The sequence below is a fragment of the Nicotiana tabacum genome, chromosome 17, assembly GCF_000715075.1.
Source record: "Nicotiana tabacum cultivar K326 chromosome 17, ASM71507v2, whole genome shotgun sequence".
NCBI classification, from domain to species: Eukaryota; Viridiplantae; Streptophyta; class Magnoliopsida; order Solanales; family Solanaceae; genus Nicotiana; species Nicotiana tabacum.
This window is the reverse complement of record NC_134096.1, coordinates 35,471,032-35,491,829: the sequence shown is the minus strand read 5'-3', so window position 1 is coordinate 35,491,829 and position 20,798 is coordinate 35,471,032. Positions and strand designations below refer to the sequence as shown.

The following is a 20,798-nucleotide window of genomic DNA, read 5'->3' as shown; positions in this document are numbered from 1 at the left end:
GAAAACTGAACGGAAGTTATTATGGTTCGGTTTTGGTTATTAAAATCACAAACCGAACCGAAATTCTACAAAATCGAACCGAACCGATCGATGCCCGCCCCTAGACTCATGGATGAATCACCGGGTTCGAGTCCATAATCATTGACAATTACTCTACGAATACTCACTTTCACAAGTAATCAAGTTTTAAGCACAAGTAGCACATGAAACATTCCTTTATTACCAAGATACTGATAAAGAGAATGTAATGACCTTTGACAATGAGAATGTAATGTAAGGACTTGCACTGCGCTAGCTTATCTTCCTAAACTAAAAGAACGCATTCTTACATGTTACGACTAAAAACTAGGGGTGTACATGGGTCGGGTTGATTCAGATTTTTTAATTACCAAATCAAACCAATAAAAGTCAAGGTTTTTAATCTCAATTTTATGGGTTTTCGAGTTTTTTCTATTTTTTTTCATAAAGTCTTTATAGCACAAAACGTAAAATTTGTGTTTCAAATATTTCTTTAATCCTAGTAAAACAGAACTATATAAGGTGTTTTTCAATAAAATAACATAAATATGAGATGAGTAATGACATTGTACTAAAATATTCAACAATAATGATAATAAAATCGCATAAAATAAATATTGTTAATAAACCATAATGAAAACAAACATAATTTAAAATCATGACTAATAAGTACTATTATTTACATGACTAACCACTAAAAGAAAAATAAGTTATATATTTTATCTAAACCATAGAAAAACTAAAAAATAGATATCCAACACTATTTTCATCCATAGTACAATTGAATTAAATGTCTTTTATTAGCATTAGTATTGATTTCATTTTGGTTTAGGATATATTTGAGTTAATAAATTTATTATGGACTATAAAACTTATTGGAGCATCCAAAAATTATAAGTCCAAGCTTGAAATAATACGTTTTGAATACATAATTCTCGACACTTTGCTCATTCGGGACAATCAAATTTATTGGGAACAACCCGGAACATAAAATAAGGAACTTGAGCCAACCATACTTGAAACTTACGAGAACATCATGGAATTCAATTCTAAGAGAATAGTTTAGACAACATACCTCAAATTCGTCCCTCAATGATACTACAACGATCCACTACACTAAGTAACTTCAATATACAATAACAACATCCAATGAGACCAATATTAGTAACAAATTCCATAACTTAGGTCATTTAAGCATTTTATCAAATACCTAGTACGCATTAATCTCTACACCACTTAACCATAGAATTAGATCATCCAACTACTACCATTTATGAATAATTTATCCCACCATTATTCTTAAACAATTCATAACTTCCAACATCACAGACATGACCATCCATCCACACCCAACCAACAAAATTCCATCAAATAATCACCTTTCAATCTCTACAATGGTTATGTATTTAAACTGGGAACTTATGGCTTCCAATCACCATACCATAAGTTTCAATACTTAATTCATACTCATATTCCTATAATATATCCATACATGTAAGTCTAAAGGTGTAGGATTATCTTTTGGAAGAAATCTTGCAAAACTCTCATTTGAGTTCTTGAAGAAATTTCTTGAAGATCTATGTATTTTATGGAGGATTGAGTTATTTTTAGGGTAGAATTGATGGAATGAAACACCAAATTAGTAGGGATTACTCACCTTGAATATGGGGGGGGAGGGGGGAGTTGGAGGTCTTGAGAGAGTGGAAGAAAACCCCAACGTTCGGCCAAGAGAAATGGGAAAGAATAAACCTCGAAATGATTATTTTGCTGGCACATGATATAAGGCACTAGGTTTATGGCCATTCTATCCAACACTCTTATCACTTACAGCGAGTTGCCCACTTGCCCTCCATGGATGTCACCCTGGCACACTGTTGCATCTCTTAACTTGGAGTGTATGGCATCCCAAGTGGTAGGTAAGCTTCAGCTCTGCATCCAAAAATTGATGGTAAGAGCTGTACATGATTTCCATCTATTAAAAGGAACATGCTACGTTTTTCCAAGACAATATGCAACTCAGATCGTGTCTCAAAGATCAAAAGCACCACTCTTAGATGCTTCTTTTTTCTCTTCCTCTTCCTTACACAAGACTCTAGTTTCTTCTGCATATGAAATATGAAACTTTAACTTTGTCCATTCTCTCCTACTATCTGAAAGCCTTTCAGTCATCTTTTGTCCATGTATACTCAACAATCTACTCGGTACCTTTCAGTCATCCTTTGCCCTTTTTTACTAAATAATCTACTCGGTACTTCCATCGCAATCAGAAACAGAAAGGTGATAGGTCCCCCCTTCTTTAGGTCAAGGACCATCAGTTAAGTGACAAATATGGCTGTTGTAAAGTCGAGTCAACACTATTTTTCAACTGAAGAAAGCTTCTCGTTTTTGTTTGTGTGCAGTTCTAACATAGGTTTGGCCTTTTGCCTTTTTATGTTTTTTATTTTTATAATGGTGGGGTCCACCGGGTATTTGCTATCTCATAACTCTGTTTACCAAGGCTTGGGAGATGGGAAGAACTCACTTAGAAGTTTTTTTTGTTGGAATTTGAACATAAGACCTAATGGTTCTCCACTCACTTCATTGACCACTAAACGATACCCTTTTCCCTTTTTCATCAGTCCACTACTTCATTTAACTCAAATCTTGTGTTGTATATTTGTATTGTTAAATGGTACTTTCACTCTCACTACAAAAAGACAAAACATCGACCCATATGATTTGTTAAAAGATTTTTTGATGCAAATCATGCTGTTTGCTTGTGTCATTTCTTTTATAGGTAAATTATGGAAACTTCATGCATGGGCTGATGAAGGAGAATGTCCAGCTTAACAGGAAAGTCTTGTCCGAATTGTCGATGCTCGAACCATACAGCTTCAACGCACTGGTGGATACCTCCCGCAGCGCTTTCCCAGGAAATAAGACGGTAATAGTACCTCCTAAGAAGGAAGGTCTTGCTATTGTTCTTTGATTTGCATTTCCTATTCTCTTCTTTTGTCTACTCTTTCTTTCTATTTCTTTTTATATTTTTTTTTGTCAGTCAAGTATTTATCAAAATATATAGGAAGTAGGTTATGGGAATAAATTTTATCAACACTTATGTTAGCAAACTTATAACATACTCTTGAAATTTTGTGTTTTTCTCAAAAAGATTAGAGTGGAAATGTTTGTAGCAGTCAGTTTATATCTGTGGGAAACACCTGAGAACTATCAATTATCAAATGCATCTTTAGCTTGATTCTGTTTTAACATTTGAATTACGCTCTGATTTTACCTCCTGAAAGATCATGCCTCTGCCCAGCTTCCTTCATTTAAACCCACTCAAACCTTTTAAATTGTATTTAATTAAATGGACCTCGTTAGAGTTATTTTTTTCTTTTCTCAAAGAAAAATAGATTATTGTATACGGTTGAAAACGATTTCGGCTTTCGTACGACTGGTTGAGATGAGAACATAATGGACCGAAGAGAGTCTTCATAATATCGAGATGAGATTCGAAGAAGGCACAAACGAGCTTCAAGCTTCAGGGACAGATCAAATACCGAGCTCGAAGTCATTGTCGAGCTCGAATCCAAATCGAACTATGATGAGAAGCGATGGAATCGAGCTTAAGAGCCAGAGGCCAACCAATATCGAGCCCGAGTCAATACAGGACCCCGAGTTAATATCGAGCTCGAGCCCACATCGAGCTCTAAGCCTTTAAACCGACCGATATCAAGTCCGATCAAGATCGAGCCAAGAGACAAGAGCCGTTACAGCCGCACTAAGAAAGGGAATCTCGGCGGAAATTAGGGAAAAGCTGATTTATCATGGGTTTCCGACTATGTATTTTTTATAGTATCCAAAGCAGGATCCCTCCACTATAAGAGGGATAACTATTATTCCTGTAAAGGAGGATCAAGTCATTAATACATTGCAACTCAAATACTGTTGATACATTCTTATATTAGGAGATTATCCTTTCTAGCTTCACGGATAATTCCATATTTCTTCTTCATAAATCATCTTCCTTTCAACTCGGTTTGTATCTTTTCTTCATAGTCAATATTCGATATTTCTACTTACTCTTACGATTTGTGTCAAGTTATACTACATACCCTTAGAACTACGTACAAATTAACGCATATGTTTTTCTTTCTTTACAACCTTGTCTATTTCACATTCTTTGCAATCCATATTTATATTTCTCTTTATCCTTACAATTTGTATTAAGTTGCGCCACATATCCTTAGAACTACGTATAAATTTAACTCTATCAATTTATCGGGTAAACAAAATGATTCTCTTATTGAAAGATTAAGAGATAATGAGTTGGTTCTGGAGCAAATGAACACTCAATGCTTCTCCTATAGTGCTGCTACTGCCACTGGTGCTGCTTCTGTTTTGTCTTAGCTCAGTCAAGGATTATCATAAAGGGAATTATATGAATTTGAACCGAAAACTGAACGGAAGTTACTATGGTTCGGTTTTGGTTATTAAAATCACAAACCGAAAATCGAATTAACCGAACCGAAATTCTACAAAATCGAACCGAACCGATCGATGCCCGCCCCTAGACTCATGGATGAATCACCGGGTTCGAGTCCATAATCATTGACAATTACTCTACGAATACTCACTTTCACAAGTAATCAAGTTTTAAGCACAAGTAGCACAGGAAACATTCCTTTATTACCAAGATACTGATAAAGAGAATGTAATGACCTTTGACAATGAGAATGTAATGTAAGGACTTGCACTGCGCTAGCTTATCTTCCTAAACTAAAAGAACGCATTCTTACATGTTACAGCTAAAAACTAGGGGTGTACATGGGTCGGGTTGATTCAGATTTTTTAATTACCAAATCAAACCAATAAAAGTCAAGGTTTTTAATCTCAATTTTTTGGGTTTTCGAGTTTTTTCTATTTTTTTTCATAAAGTCTTTATAGCACAAAACGTAAAATTTGTGTTTCAAATATTTCTTTAATCCTAGTAAGACAGAACTATATAAGGTGTTTTTCAATAAAATAACATAAATATGAGATGAGTAATGACATTGTACTAAAATATTCAACAATAAAGATAATAAAATCGCATAAAATAAATATTATTAATAAACCATAATGAAAACAAACATAATTTAAAATCATGACTAATAAGTACTATTATTTACATGACTAACCACTAAAAGAAAAATAAGTTATATATTTTATCTAAACCATAGAAAAACTAAAAAATAGATATCCAACACTATTTTCATCCATAGTACAATTGAATTAAATGTCTTTTATTAGCATTAGTATTGATTTGATTTTGGTTTAGGATATATTTGAGTGAATAAAATTTATGGACTATTAAACTTATTGGAGCATACAAAAATTATAAGTCCAAGCTTGAAATAATACGTTTTGAATACATAATTCTCGACACTTTGCTCATTCGGGACAATCAAATTTATTGGGAACAACCCGGAACATAAAATAAGGAACTTGAGCCAACCATACTTGAAACTTACGAGAACATCATGGAATGCAATTCTAAGAGAATAGTTTGGACAACATACCTCAAATTCGTCCCTCAATGATACTAAAATGATCCACTACACTAAGTAACTTCAATATACAATAACAACATCCAATGAGACCAATATTAGTAACAAATTCCATAACTTAGGTCATTTAAGCATTTTATCAAATACCTAGTACGCATTAATCTCTACACCACTTAACCATAGAATTAGATCATCCAACTACTACCATTTATGAATAATTTATCCCACCATCATTATTAAACAATTCATAACTTCCAACATTAGAGACATGACCATCCATCCACACCCAACCAATAAAATTCCATCAAATAATCACCTTTCAATCTCTACAATGGTTATGTATTTAAACTGGGAACTTATGGCTTCCAATCACCATACCATAAGTTTCAATACTTAATTCATAATCATATTCCTATAATATATCCATACATGTAGGTCTAAAGGTGTAGGATTATCTTTTGGAAGAAATCTTGCAAACCTCTCATTTGAGTTCTTGAAGAAATTTCTTGAAGATCTATGTATTTTATGGAGGATTGAGTTACTTTTAGGGTAGAATTGGTGGAATGAAACACCAAATTAGTAGGGATTACTCACCTTGAATATGGGGGGGAGGGGGGAATTGGAGGTCTTGAGAGAGTGGAAGAAAACCCCAACGTTCGGCCAAGAGAAATGGGAAAGAATAAACCCCGAAATGATTATATGTTGTTTTGAGCACCACAGGTAGCGTGGGGCACTACCTGTGGCCCAGTTTCAAGAACATCAAAATTCCCAGCGCCAGGGCTAGCGCCCCATGCTACCCTGGGCGCTGGCGATGGGAAATTATTTCTACTTCGCTCGAAAATGGACATAACTCTCTAATACGATATCCGAATTCGACAATTCTTTTTGCTATGGCTCCGTAATTTCAATATGAATCTAATGCTTCAATCAAATCTGAATTTGAAGCTCATTTTCTTAATGTGATACCACTTATGCTTGAAAAATAACGTCGTTGAAACACTTTTCATGTCAAAATAATGCGGTTCCACCCCATAGGTCTCCTTTGATACTCGAATAAGTTATTCCCGAATACCGTTATTGCACTTTAAATTCTTAAATTATTAAAAAAAATTAACGGGACATTACAGTATCTGTAATTGTGAGGCTTTCTATTGAATTCAAGTATTATGTTTTCAAACTTAAAAGATATTGTATTTTATTAAGGTTGTCGGCTTGCCTAGTATTGAGATAGGCGTCATCACGACATGTGATATTTTGGGTCGTGACAGTACTAGAATGAGTAATTAAATTGACTAATCACTGTTGGCTTGCCAGACGACGGTATTAGGCGTTATCACGACCACCCGTGGATTTTGGGCCGTGATAATTTATTGCAGCAGTATACTATTACATTATATTGTATAATGTAACAATATAGTTAAATTTGGTAATTTTTTAGTTTTTCAAAAAAAAAAATCAATGTGTCATTTTTTAATTTTCTAATAGAGTTCTCGATATCATATATCCTGTTCGTATATGATATATACCATGTGGGTATCATAGTATACTGCAATAATATACTTCAACTGCTACTAATATATTTTGATATACTATATGCTAGAGAAAGTCATTTTCTAATGATTCATATATTAAAAACTACAAATAAATAAAACAAACAAAAATAAAGGAGCCAAAAATGTGTGCAGAATTAGAATATGAAAAAACCGAAAATAAAAACATGATCTGAAATAATAATAAATGAAAATAGAAAAGGTAAAAAGAAAAGAAAATGAAAGCAAAAAGAGAAGAGAAAACAAGTATAATATATAAGTTGTTCTAAAAATTGAATTAAAAAAATAAAACAAGAAAAAAGACAAAATGTATATTATACCAATTATCTATATTATATTAAAAGCACGAAATCCCTTAGCGAAATGTCGTTCGCCTTTTTTGCCCTTTAAAATTTAATTTCATATCAGGCAAAATAGTCATTTAATTATTCTAATATTTATTAAGACTTTAAAATCAACTAAAAATCTTGCATATTAAATAATTACCTTATTTGAACTACTAGGTAAGAAATTCTAATATTTAAAAATCAAATATTAATTAAAGATTTACCTTATAGACCTATAAGATAAACATAGTAATTAAGTAATATATAAAACCTAACATAGAAACTTCTGATAACTTATACTTTCTTTATGGTGTTGAATCAAACGGTAAATGAAGAATTGAAAGAATCAAATCAAATTTGACATTAGTCTTGTTTATTATAGGTCTTCTTTTTAATACATGCAATTTCTTCTTTGAATCCATGACAAAGAATAAGTTGATCAAATATTTTATGTAAAAGACTTTCTGTGGATTAAGTATGTAATAAATAATAGAAACTGATATTGCATGTATTAAAAATAAAAGTATGTTTCATCTAATACTTATTATTAATGTATTATCTATTACTCCTTCTAATATTTTAACGAATATTTTCTCATATGGTTTTGAATATCTCTCTTATTTTTTACTTTATTTTACTTTAAATTTTTTGGCTCTTATATCGTATTTATCTGTTTTATTTAACAAGCTAAGCTTGCTAAATATTTATCAATTTAAAAGACTTACATGCTTGATACTTTTACTATAACTTAAACATATCTTAATGTATTTATTATGTAATTTAAAAAAAAATTATACTGAGAGACTAAAAGTTTTAAATCAACTAAATTTTATACATTAAATCATTTTTTGAATTATATAAGTTTCAATATTAATATCTTGTATAATATCAGTTGGCAGTCCTATGATTTGTTTATTCTCAATTATAGATTTATAACTGATCATAAAATTAAAACTAATTAATTTTATATAATTTAATTAACTTAGTAACAATAAAAAAGAAAAATATAGAGAAAAACTTTTTGTCAAAAAACATATTTCATTCTTTAGTTATATACAAATACAAATACAAATACAAATCCTACTAAATACTATTATTAGGTATAATTTATCACAATATTCATAATTATTATACCTTTTAACTCAACATCAAATTTTAAAATCTATCGAATGAGATAGAATAATTGCACATAAGATATACAAAATTTAATAATATTTATATAATTTTTAAAAGTGTTATATTATCGATATAAGGTACACGCGCAAAGCGCGTACCCTAAGGCTAATATTAAAAAAAGGTCTCATCCTATTTCCAAACAGGATGATATCAAGAAGATCACCAAGTTCCAGAGTTATCCATTACCCATGCAGTATCTTGGTTGCCCAGTTTATTGCGGCAAAAAGAAGGTTGTGTATTACAATAATATGGTGGCTAAAGTTGTTAACAAAGTTCAAGGTTGGCAAACGAAATACCTATCATATGGTGGCAAAGCGGTGTTAATAAAATCAGTCCTACAGTCTCTACCTCTACAACTGTTATCAGTAGTTCAACCTTCCAAGGGAGTTCTTAAACAGATGGAGAAAATTATGGCAAGTTTTTTCTGGGGAAAGGATGACAACAGATACAAAAAACGTTGGAAAACATGGGGTGATCTGTGCCTACCAGGTCAGGAAGGAGAAGTTGGGTTCGGGTCACTTCAAGATATTTGTAATTCTTTCTGGACTAAATTGTGGTGGAATTTCAGGACTCAAAACACTCTATTAAAAGAATTTTTAGAGGCTAAGTAGTGCAAAAGGCCTCATCCTGTTTCCAAAAAGTGGGCAAATGGCTAGTCCCACATTTGGAAAAGATTGATGGATTGTAAGAAAAATGCTGAAATGTCTATCTTCTGTAAGATTAGACGAAGAGATGTTTCTTTCTGGTGGGATAATTGGACAGTACTGGGAGCTTTAGCAAACATAGTTCTAGGAGGAAGGACATCAAAGAATACCAAAGTGCAGGAATTCATACATGAAGGTGCTTGGATGAGGGACAAATTGATGGGAAAAGTATCTGAATCGACAGTCAATACAATCCAGAAAATAAAAATTAATGTTGATAAGAGAGACTATCCTATTTGGCTATTGGAAAAAACTGGGGAATTCACATGCAAATCTGCTTGGCAAAATCTAAGGAGGAAAGGATGTGGCACCTTTACTAGCAGCAGGATTTGGCACAAACAAATCCCATTCAAGATTTCATTTTTCATGTTGAGGTTGTTGCAGGCTAGAATTCCTACAGATGATGTAGTTAACATGGTCACTTCCAGATGCAGTTGTTGTACTAAGCACGAAGAGGAATCCATCAATCATCTTTTTACCTGCAACGAGATTGCAAGACATGTGTGGAACTATTTTTGCAATGTATGTGCCGTCAAATTCAGCCAGGGACATGTTAGACACGTCTTGATGAATTGGTGGATAGCTAAGGCTAATAATGAAGTTCATTCAACTCTATTACAATGTGTACCATCAGTCGTTTGTTGGGATATTTGGAAGAGTAGATGTGCAGCTATGTTTGAGAATAAGAAAATGTCAGCATGGCACATTATTCAAAAGTTTCTAATCTTATGACTTTGATAATTAATTATCAATTCCCTACTCTTCAACTTCCTCAACTTTGGATTGATAAATGTAAGGTTATAGAGAATTTGAAGCATTGTATACAATTTCAGGCAGTCATCTGGAGGAAACCTGAGATGGGGTGGGTAAATTTAATGTGGATGGGTGTTGTAAAGGAAACCCTGGCACAACAGGTGGTGGAGGAATGATCAGAAACTATAATGGTGAGATGATCAAGGCATTTGCAGAGTTCTATGGCCAAGGGAATAACAACTTAGCTGAAGCTAAGGCTATGTTATATGGTGTCAAACTGTGTTGTAATTGTGGCTTTTCTAAGGTTATAGTAGAATCAGATTCCATGCTAATTGTGAATTTGGTTAACCAAAGGATGAAACCACCTTGGCAACTCACTCAGATTAGAGAGGTCACAGAAACTGGAAACTTTCTCTTTGTACATATTTTTAGAGAAGGTAACGCAATTACAGACCATCTGGCCAAGTTGGGAGAAAGTTCCAAGACGTTTCATATCTTCAACCAAGTTGTTTCTCTTCCTATGAAAATTAGAGCTTCCTTGAAGTTAGATCAAGACAACATGCCGAACTTCAGATTTAGACAAAAGAAGAATCAGTTCACAATCAATGATGTCACAATTTGATTTTGTTATGGATTTGATTGTGCTGATGAAATTATCAAAGTGTAAGGAGGAGTCCTCCACTCTTCAAATAGTCATATGTATACAATATTTCATTAGATTGGTGTACACCAATTTACGCTGTGTAAGTGAGGCAAAGGTTTATGTCCTCCTCCGGGTTGTTGTTAACTTTGATATATACAACCAGGTCATGCCTAACCTCTCCATCATAATGATGGATTTTTTATTATTAAAAAAAAAAAAAAACACGAGGGTGCAAAGTGCCAAAATCGTGAGCAAATGGACCTTTGTATATACAGATACATTCTTAATAGCAGGCATAATCTACACACACTTGTTTTGCTGTATGTACCATTTTGTGTGCATACCTTTGCACATTTCAACACAAACCCAAGTCTTGCCAAGAAGTTAAAAGATGAACAAGAAGGAGGTATTGAAGCTAGCAAAAGGTTTCAGAGGGTGAGCCAAGAACTGTATTAGAATAGCAAGGGAGAGAGTGGAGAAAGAACTTCAGTACTTCTATAGAGACCGTCGAAACAAGAAGAGGGATATGCGTTCCCTTTGGATTCAGCGCATCAACGCCGACACTCGCCAACATGCTGTTTGTTTACTTTTAACTATTTCCTTATTTATATCTTTTACTGGTTTGTAGCAATAGGAGCGCCAAATCAATTGCACTTGAAATGGGTGACAAAGATTCGTATAAATTATCCAAAGAATGAGAACAACAAATTATTCGATATTTTTTACTCGTTCCTTGTGCTGATGGGAGTAGCAGGTACCTGATAAAATAGTCTAGCTGCACGCAGTTAGGTCGGATGCCATTTGTCAAAAGAAAAAATCTAATATTCTTATGCTTCATGATCCTGTTATGTTTTTTGCTTGACTCATTGTGTAATTATGTTTGTTGTCATTTTGTTCCGGATTAGTAGTTTAGACTTTTTAACTCCCTATCGTTTGTCTTAGGCAGTGTTGTCAAAGGCTCATTTAAAACGAGTGTAAGCCCTGTAGCTTAATAAAGCTCAAGGAGGGCCCTTCGCCTCGCTTAAGCTGCGCTAAGGCGTACGTCTTATAGGTCATGCATTCTATGTCTTATCGAGCGGTACTAAGAAATAAAGTATAATTAGCAAAGAGATATAATGATTATTAAAGGAAACATTATGAATGAATTTGTTACTTTTTTTCCTGCATTACATATATATCTTTATTTTTCTTCATTGCGCTTTTTTTTACTAAAGACCACACCTTAATTGCGTTTTGCGCTTAAAGCCCCAATAGACCTTAAAACACTTTTTTAAAGCTTATCGCCTTTGACAACACTGGTCTTATACTCTTAGGTATTGTTTTTTTAATAAGAAGGTAAATTTTCATTAATCATAAGGAAATGGGGAATCTATAATGTATATGCAAATAATATACCGAGTCTGGGTTATACCAAACTGTTGTTATCGACAGTTGTTGCTCTCCAGCCATGTTGTCCATAGAAACAGGAGTACAGTTATCCAGTCTTATCAGTTTTCCTCTCACTGTCTATCCATCCGAGGTTCGAAAGGCTATCTTTGATGTCTTTGACATCACCCAGTGCACTCCAACAGGTTGAGAAATAGATACCATTTCTGCTAAGTATTGCTAAAGAGTATAAAAAATGATTGGGGAACTCTAGAGATCTTCTGCACATGTAACATAACATCTATGACGTATGTTATTAGATTCCTTTCTTCTGTGCCAATCAGTATGTTGTAGCATGATTTCACGGTGAATTTCTCATCTTTCTTTGCTTTCCAAATTGAGAATCAGCTTCAGATGTATTCTGTTCTTCTTGTTTATGCAAGAGAAGTTCCACTATATAGTCGAGTCAACACTATTTTTCAACTGAAAAAAGCTTCTCGTTTTTGTTTGTGTGCAGTTCTAACATAGGTTTGGCCTTTTGCCTTTTTATGTTTTTTATTTTTATAATGGTGGTGTCCACCGGGTATTTGCTATCTCATAACTCTGTTTACCAAGGTTTGGGAGATGGGAAGAACTCACTTAGAGGTTTTTTTTGTTGGAATTTGAACATAAGACCTAATGGTTCTCCACTCACTTCATTGACCGCTAAACGATACCCTTTTCCCTTTTTCATCAATCCACTACTTCATTTAACTCAAATCTTGTGTTGTATATTTGTATTGTTAAATGGTACTTTCACTCTCAATACAAAAAGACAAAACATCGACCCATATGATTTGTTAAAAGATTTTTTGATGCAAATCATGCTGTTTGCTTGTGTCATTTCTTTTATAGGTAAATTATGGAAACTTCATGCATGGGCTGATGAAGGAGAATGTCCAGCTGAACAGGAAAGTCTTGTCCGAATTGTCGATGCTCGAACCATACGGCTTCAACGCACTGGTGGATACCTCCCGCAGCGCTTTCCCAGGAAATAAGACGGTAATAGTACCTCCTAAGAAGGAAGGTCTTGCTATTGTTCTTTGATTTGCATTTCCTATTCTCTTCTTTTGTCTACTCTTTCTTTCTATTTCTTTTTATATTTTTTTTGTCAGTCAAGTATTTATCAAAATATATAGGAAGTAGGTTATGGGAATAAATTTTATCAACACTTATGTTAGCAAACTTATAACATACTCTTGAAATTTTGTGTTTTTCTCAAAAATATTAGAGTGGAAATGTTTGTAGCAGTCAGTTTATATCTGTGGGAAAAACCTGAGAACTATCAATTATCAAATGCATCTTTAGCGTGATTCTGCTTTAACATTTGAATTACGCTCTGATTTTACCTCCTGAAAGATCATGCCTCTGCCCAGCTTCCTTCATTTAAACCCACTCAAACCTTTTAAATTGTATTTAATTAAATGGACCTCGTTAGAGTTATTTTTTTCTTTTCTCAAAGAAAAATAGATTATTGTATACGGTTGAAAACGATTTCGGCTTTCGTACGACTGGTTGAGATGAGAACATAATGGACCGAAGAGAGTCTTCATAATATCGAGATGAGATTCGAAGAAGGCACAAACGAGCTTCAAGCTTCAGGGACAGATCAAATACCGAGCTCGAAGTCATTGTCGAGCTCGAATCCAAATCGAACTATGATGAGAAACGATGGAATCGAGCTTAAGAGCCAGAGGCCAACCAATACCGAGCCCGAGTCAATACAGGACCCCGAGTTAATATCGAGCTCGAGCCCACATCGAGCTCTAAGCCTTTAAACCGACCGATATCAAGTCCGATCAAGATCGAGCCAAGAGACAAGAGCCGTTACAGCCGCACTAAGAAAGGGAATCTCGGCGGAAATTAGGGAAAAGCTGATTTATCATGGGTTTCCGACTATGTATTTTTTATTGTATCCAAAGCAGGATCCCTCCACTATAAGAGGAATAGCTATTATTCCTGTAAAGGAGGATCAAGTCATTAATACATTGCAACTCAAATACTGTTGATACATTCTCATATTAGGAGATTATCCTTTCTAGCTTCACGGATAATTCCATATTTCTTCTTCATAAATCATCTTCCTTTCAACTCGGTTTGTATCTTTTCTTCATAGTCAATATTCGATATTTCTACTTACTCTTACGATTTGTGTCAAGTTATACTACATACCCTTAGAACTACGTACAAATTAACGCATCTGTTTTTCTTTCTTTACAACCTTGTCTATTTCACATTCTTTGCAATCCATATTTATATTTCTCTTTATCCTTACAATTTGTATTAAGTTGCGCCACATATCCTTAGAACTACGTATAAATTTAACTCTATCAATTTATCGGGTAAACAAAATGATTCTCTTATTGAAAGATTAAGAGATAATGAGTTGGTTCTGGAGCAAATGAACACTCAATGCTTCTCCTATAGTGCTGCTACTGCCACTGGTGCTGCTTCTGTTTTGTCTTAGCTCAGTCAAGGATTATCATAAAGGGAATTATATGAATTTGAACCGAAAACTGAACGGAAGTTACTATGGTTCGGTTTTGGTTATTAAAATCACAAACCGAAAATCGAATTAACCGAACCGAAATTCTACAAAATCGAACCGAACCGATCGATGCCCGCCCCTAGACTCATGGATGAATCACCGGGTTCGAGTCCATAATCATTGACAATTACTCTACGAATACTCACTTTCACAAGTAATCAAGTTTTAAGCACAAGTAGCACAGGAAACATTCCTTTATTACCAAGATAACGATAAAGAGAATGTAATGACCTTTGACAATGAGAATGTAATGTAAGGACTTGCACTGCGCTAGCTTATCTTCCTAAACTAAAAGAACGCATTCTTACATGTTACAGCTAAAATTTAGGGGTGTACATGGGTCGGGTTGATTCAGATTTTTTAATTACCAAATCAAACCAATAAAAGTCGAGTTTTTATTCTCAATTTTTTGGGTTTTCGAGTTTTTTCTGTTTTTTTTCATAAAGTCTTTATAGCACAAAACGTAAAATTTGTGTTTCAAATATTTCTTTAATCCTAGTAAGACAAAACTATATAAGGTGTTTTTCAATAAAATAACATAAATATGAGATGAGTAATGACATTGTACTAAAATATTCAACAATAATGATAATAAAATCGCATAAAATAAATATTGTTAATAAACCATAATGAAAACAAACATAATTTAAAATCATGACTAATAAGTACTATTATTTACATGACTAACCACTAAAAGAAAAATAAGTTATATATTTTATCTAAACCATAGAAAAACTAAAAAATAGATATCCAACACTATTTTCATCCATAGTACAATTGAATTAAATGTCTTTTATTAGCATTAGTATTGATTTCATTTTGGTTTAGGATATATTTGAGTTAATAAATTTATTATGGACTATAAAACTTATTGGAGCATCCAAAAATTATAAGTCCAAGCTTGAAATAATACGTTTTGAATACATAATTCTCGACACTTTGCTCATTCGGGACAATCAAATTTATTGGGAACAACCCGGAACATAAAATAAGGAACTTGAGCCAACCATACTTGAAACTTACGAGAACATCATGGAATTCAATTCTAAGAGAATAGTTTAGACAACATACCTCAAATTCGTCCCTCAATGATACTACAACGATCCACTACACTAAGTAACTTCAATATACAATAACAACATCCAATGAGACCAATATTAGTAACAAATTCCATAACTTAGGTCATTTAAGCATTTTATCAAATACCTAGTACGCATTAATCTCTACACCACTTAACCATAGAATTAGATCATCCAACTACTACCATTTATGAATAATTTATCCCACCATTATTCTTAAACAATTCATAACTTCCAACATCACAGACATGACCATCCATCCACACCCAACCAACAAAATTCCATCAAATAATCACCTTTCAATCTCTACAATGGTTATGTATTTAAACTGGGAACTTATGGCTTCCAATCACCATACCATAAGTTTCAGTACTTAATTCATACTCATATTCCTATAATATATCCATACATGTAAGTCTAAAGGTGTAGGATTATCTTTTGGAAGAAATCTTGCAAAACTCTCATTTGAGTTCTTGAAGAAATTTCTTGAAGATCTATGTATTTTATGGAGGATTAAGTTATTTTTAGGGTAGAATTGATGGAATGAAACACCAAATTAGTAGGGATTACTCACCTTGAATATGGGGGGGGGGGGAGAGTTGGATGTCTTGAGAGAGTGGAAGAAAACCCCAACGTTCGGCCAAGAGAAATGGGAAAGAATAAACCCCGAAATGATTATATGTTGTTTTGAGCACCACAGGTAGCGTGGGGCACTACCTGTGGCCCAGTTTCCAGAACATCAAAATTCCCAGCTCCAGGGCTAGCGCCCCATGCTACCCTGGGCACTGGCGATGGGAAATTATTTCTACTTCGCTCGAAAATGGACATAACTCTCTAATACGATATCCGAATTCGACAATTCTTTTTGCTATGGCTCCGTAATTTCAATACGAATCTAATGCTTCAATCAAATCTGAATTTGAAGCTCATTATCTTAATGTGATACCACTTGTGCTTGAAAAATAACGTTGTTGAAACACTTTTCATGTCAAAATAATGCGGTTCCACCCCATAGGTCTCCTTTGATACTCGAATAAGTTATTGCCGAATACCGTTATTGCACTTTAAATTATTAAATTATTAAAAAAATTAACGGGACATTACAGTATCTGTAATTGTGAGGCTTTCTATTGAATTCAAGTATTATGTTTTCAAACTTAAAAGATATTGTATTTTATTAAGGTTGTCTGCTTGCCTAGTATTGAGATAGGAGTCATCACGACATGTGATATTTTGGGTCGTGACAGTACTAGAATGAGTAATTAAATTAACTAATCACTGTTGGCTTTCCAGACGGCGGTATTAGGCGTCATCACGACCACCCGTGGATTTTGGGTCGTGACAATTTATTGCAGCATTATACTATTACATTATATTTTATAATGTAACAATATAGTTAAATTTGGTAATTTTTTAGTTATTCAAAAAAAAATCAATGTGTCATTTTTTAATTTTCTAATAGAGTTCTCGATATCATATATCATGTTCGTATATGATATATACCATGTGGGTATCATAGTATACTGCAATAATATACTTCAACTGCTACTAATATATTTTGATATACTATATGCTAGAGAAAGTCATTTTCTAATGATTCATATATTAAAAACTACAAATAAAAAAAAAACAAAAATAAAGGAGCCAAAAATGTGTGCAGAATTAGAATATGAAAAAACAGAAAATAAAAACATGATCTGAAATAATAATAAATGAAAATAGAAAAGGTAAAAAGAAAAGAAAATGAAAGCAAAAAGACAAGAGAAAACAAGTATAATATATAAGTTGTTCTAAAAATTTAATTAAAAAAATAAAACAAGAAAAAAGACAAAATGTATATTATACCAATTATCTATATTATATTAAAAGAACGAAATCCCTTAGCGAAATGTCGTTCGCCTTTTTTGCCCTTTAAAATTTAATTTCATATCAGGCAAAATAGTCATTTAATTATTCTAATATTTATTAAGACTTTAAAATAAACTAAAAATCTTGCATATTAAATAATTACCTTCTTTGAACTACTAGGTAAGAAATTCTAATATTTAAAAATCAAATATTAATTAAAGATTTACCTTATAGACCTATAAGATAAACATAGTAATTAAGTAATATATAAAACCTAACATAGAAACTTCTGATAACTTATACTTTCTTTATGGTGTTGAATCAAACGGTAAATGAAGAATTGAAAGAATCAAATCAAATTTGACATTAGTCTTGTTTATTATAGGTCTTCTTTTTAATACATGCAATTTCTTCTTTGAATCCATGACAAAGAATAAGTTGATCAAATATTTTATGTAAAAGACTTTCTGTGGATTAAGTATGTAATAAATAATAGAAACTGATATTGCATGTATTAAAAATAAAAGTATGTTTCATCTAATACTTATTATTAATGTATTATCTATTACTCCTTCTAATATTTTAACGAATATTTTCTCATATGGTTTTGAATATCTCTCTTATTTTTTACTTTATTTTACTTTAAATTTTTTGGCTCTTATATCGTATTTATCTGTTTTATTTAACAAGCTAAGCTTGCTAAATATTTATCAATTTAAAAGACTTACATGCTTGATACTTTTACTATAACTTAAACATATCTTAATGTATTTATTATGTAATTTTAAAAAAAATTATACTGAGAGACTAAAAGTTTTAAATCAACTAAATTTTATACATTAAATCATTTTTTGAATTATATAAGTTTCAATATTAATATCTTGTATAATATCAGTTGGCTGTCCTATGATTTGTTTATTCTCAATTATAGATTTATAACTGATCATAAAATTAAAACTAATTAATTTTATATAATTTAATTAACTTAGTAACAAAAAAAAGAAAAATATAGAGAAAAACATTTTGTCAAAAAACATATTTCATTCTTTAGTTATATACAAATACAAATACAAATACAAATCCTACTACATACTATTATTAGGTATAATTTATCCCAATATTCATAATTATTATACCTTTTAACTCAACATCAAATTTTAAAAACTATCGAATGAGATAGAATAATTGCATATAAGATATACAAAATTTAATAATATTTATATAATTTTTAAAAGTGTTATATTATCGATATAAGGTACACGCGCAAAGCGCGTACCCTAAGGCTAATATTAAAAAAAGGTCTCATTCTATTTCCAAACAGGATGATATCAAGAAGATCACCAAGTTCCAGAGTTATCCATTCCCCATGCAGTATCTTGGTTGCCCAGTTTATTGCGGAAGAAAGATGGTTGTGTATTACAATAATATGGTGGCTAAACTTGTTAACAAAGTTCAAGGTTGGCAAACGAAATACCTATCATATGGTGGCAAAGCGGTGTTAATAAAATCAGTCCTACAGTGTCTACCTCTACAACTGTTATCAGTAGTTCAACCTTCCAAGGGAGTTCTTAAACAGATGGAGAAAATTATGGGAAGTTTTTTCTGGGGAAAGGATGACAACAGATACAAAAAATGTTGGAAAACATGGGGTGATCTGTGCCTACCAGGTCAGGAAGGAGAAGTTGGGTTCAGGTCACTTCAAGATATTTGTAATTCTTTCTGGACTAAATTGTGGTGGAATTTCAGGACTCAAAACACTCTATTAAAAGAATTTTTAGAGGCTAAGTAGTGCAAAAGGCCTCATCCTGTTTCCAAAAAGTGGGCAAATGGTTAGTCCCACATTTGGAAAAGATTGATGGATAGTAAGAAAAATGCTGAAATGTCTATCTTCTGTAAGATTGGACGAGGAGATGTTTCTTTCTGGTGGGATAATTGGACAGTACTGGGAGCTTTAGCAAACATAGTTCTAGGAGGAAGGACATCAAAGAATACCAAAGTGCAGGAATTCATACATGAAGGTGCTTGGATGAGGGACAAATTGATGGGAAAAGTATCTGAATCGACAGTCAATACAATCCAGAAAATAAAAATTAATGCTGATAAAAGAGACTATCCTATTTGGCTATTGGAAAAAACTGGGGAATTCACATGCAAATCTACTTGGCAAAATCTAAGGAGGAAAGGATGTGGCACCTTTACTAGCAGCAGGATTTCATTTTTCATGTTGAGGTTATTGCAGGCTAGAATTCCTACAGATGATGTAGTTAACATGGTCACTTCCAGATGCAGTTGTTGTACTAAGCACGAAGAGGAATCCATCAATAATCTTTTTACCTGCAACGAGATTGCAAGACATGTGTGAAACTATTTTTGCAATGTATGTGCCGTCAAATTCAGCCAGGGACATGTTAGACACGTCTTGATGAATTGGTGGATAGCTAAGGCTAATAATGAAGTTCATTCAACTCTATTACAATGTGTACCATCAGTCGTTTGTTGGGATATTTGGAAGAGTAGATGTGCAGCTATGTTTGAGAATAAGAAAATGTCAGCATGGCACATTATTCAACAAGTTTCTAATCTTATGATTTTGATAATTAATTATCAATTCCCTACTCTTCAACTTCCTCAACTTTGGATTGATAAATGTAAGGTTATAGAGAATTTGAAGCATTGTATACAATCTCAGGCAGTCATCTGGAGGAAACCTGAGATGGGGTGGGTAAAATTTAATGTGGATGAGTGTTGTAAAGGAAACCCTGGCACAACAGGTGGTGGAGGAATGATCAGAAACTATATTGGTGAGATGATCAAGGCATTTGCAGAGTTCTATGGCCAAGGGAATAACAACTTAGCTGAAGCTAAGGCTATGTTATATGGTGTCAAACTGTGTTGTAATTGTGGCTTTTCTAAGGTTATAGTAGAATCAGATTCCATGCTAATTGTGAATTTGGTTAACCAAAGGATGAAACTACCTTGGCAACTCACTCAGATTATTAAGCAGATTAGAGAGGTCACAGAAACTGGAAACTTTCTCTTTGTACATATTTTTAGAGAAGGGAACGCAATTGCAGACCATCTGGCCAAGTTGGGAGAAAGTTCCAAGACGTTTCATATCTTCAACCAAGTTGTTTCTCTTCCTATGAAAATTAGAGCTTCCTTGAAGTTAGATCAAGACAACATGCCGAACTTCACATTTAGACAAAAGAAGAATCAGTTCA

At 33.0% G+C, this 20,798-nt stretch overlaps 3 protein-coding genes and 1 pseudogene across 3 annotated transcripts; all 4 read left to right on the top strand.

Annotated features, from left to right (window-relative positions):
- The first annotated feature begins 1,813 nt into the window (after window positions 1-1,813).
- LOC142171780 (uncharacterized) lies at window positions 1,814-9,209 on the top strand. The gene is made up of 3 exons (XM_075235484.1): window positions 1,814-1,966; window positions 2,795-2,941; window positions 8,742-9,209. The coding sequence occupies exons 1-3, from the start codon at window positions 1,814-1,816 to the stop codon at window positions 9,207-9,209; spliced, it is 768 nt and encodes a 255-aa protein (XP_075091585.1).
- A 66-nt stretch (window positions 9,210-9,275) lies between these two features.
- Window positions 9,276-10,034, top strand: LOC142171779 (uncharacterized). Its single transcript, XM_075235483.1, has one exon. The coding sequence runs from the start codon at window positions 9,276-9,278 to the stop codon at window positions 10,032-10,034; it is 759 nt and encodes a 252-aa protein (XP_075091584.1).
- A 193-nt stretch (window positions 10,035-10,227) lies between these two features.
- Window positions 10,228-10,677, top strand: LOC142171778 (uncharacterized). The gene has a single exon (XM_075235482.1). The coding sequence runs from the start codon at window positions 10,228-10,230 to the stop codon at window positions 10,675-10,677; it is 450 nt and encodes a 149-aa protein (XP_075091583.1).
- Window positions 10,678-11,089: 412 nt separating this feature from the next.
- Window positions 11,090-13,278, top strand: LOC107764832 (uncharacterized; annotated as a pseudogene).
- The last annotated feature ends 7,520 nt before the right edge of the window (window positions 13,279-20,798 follow it).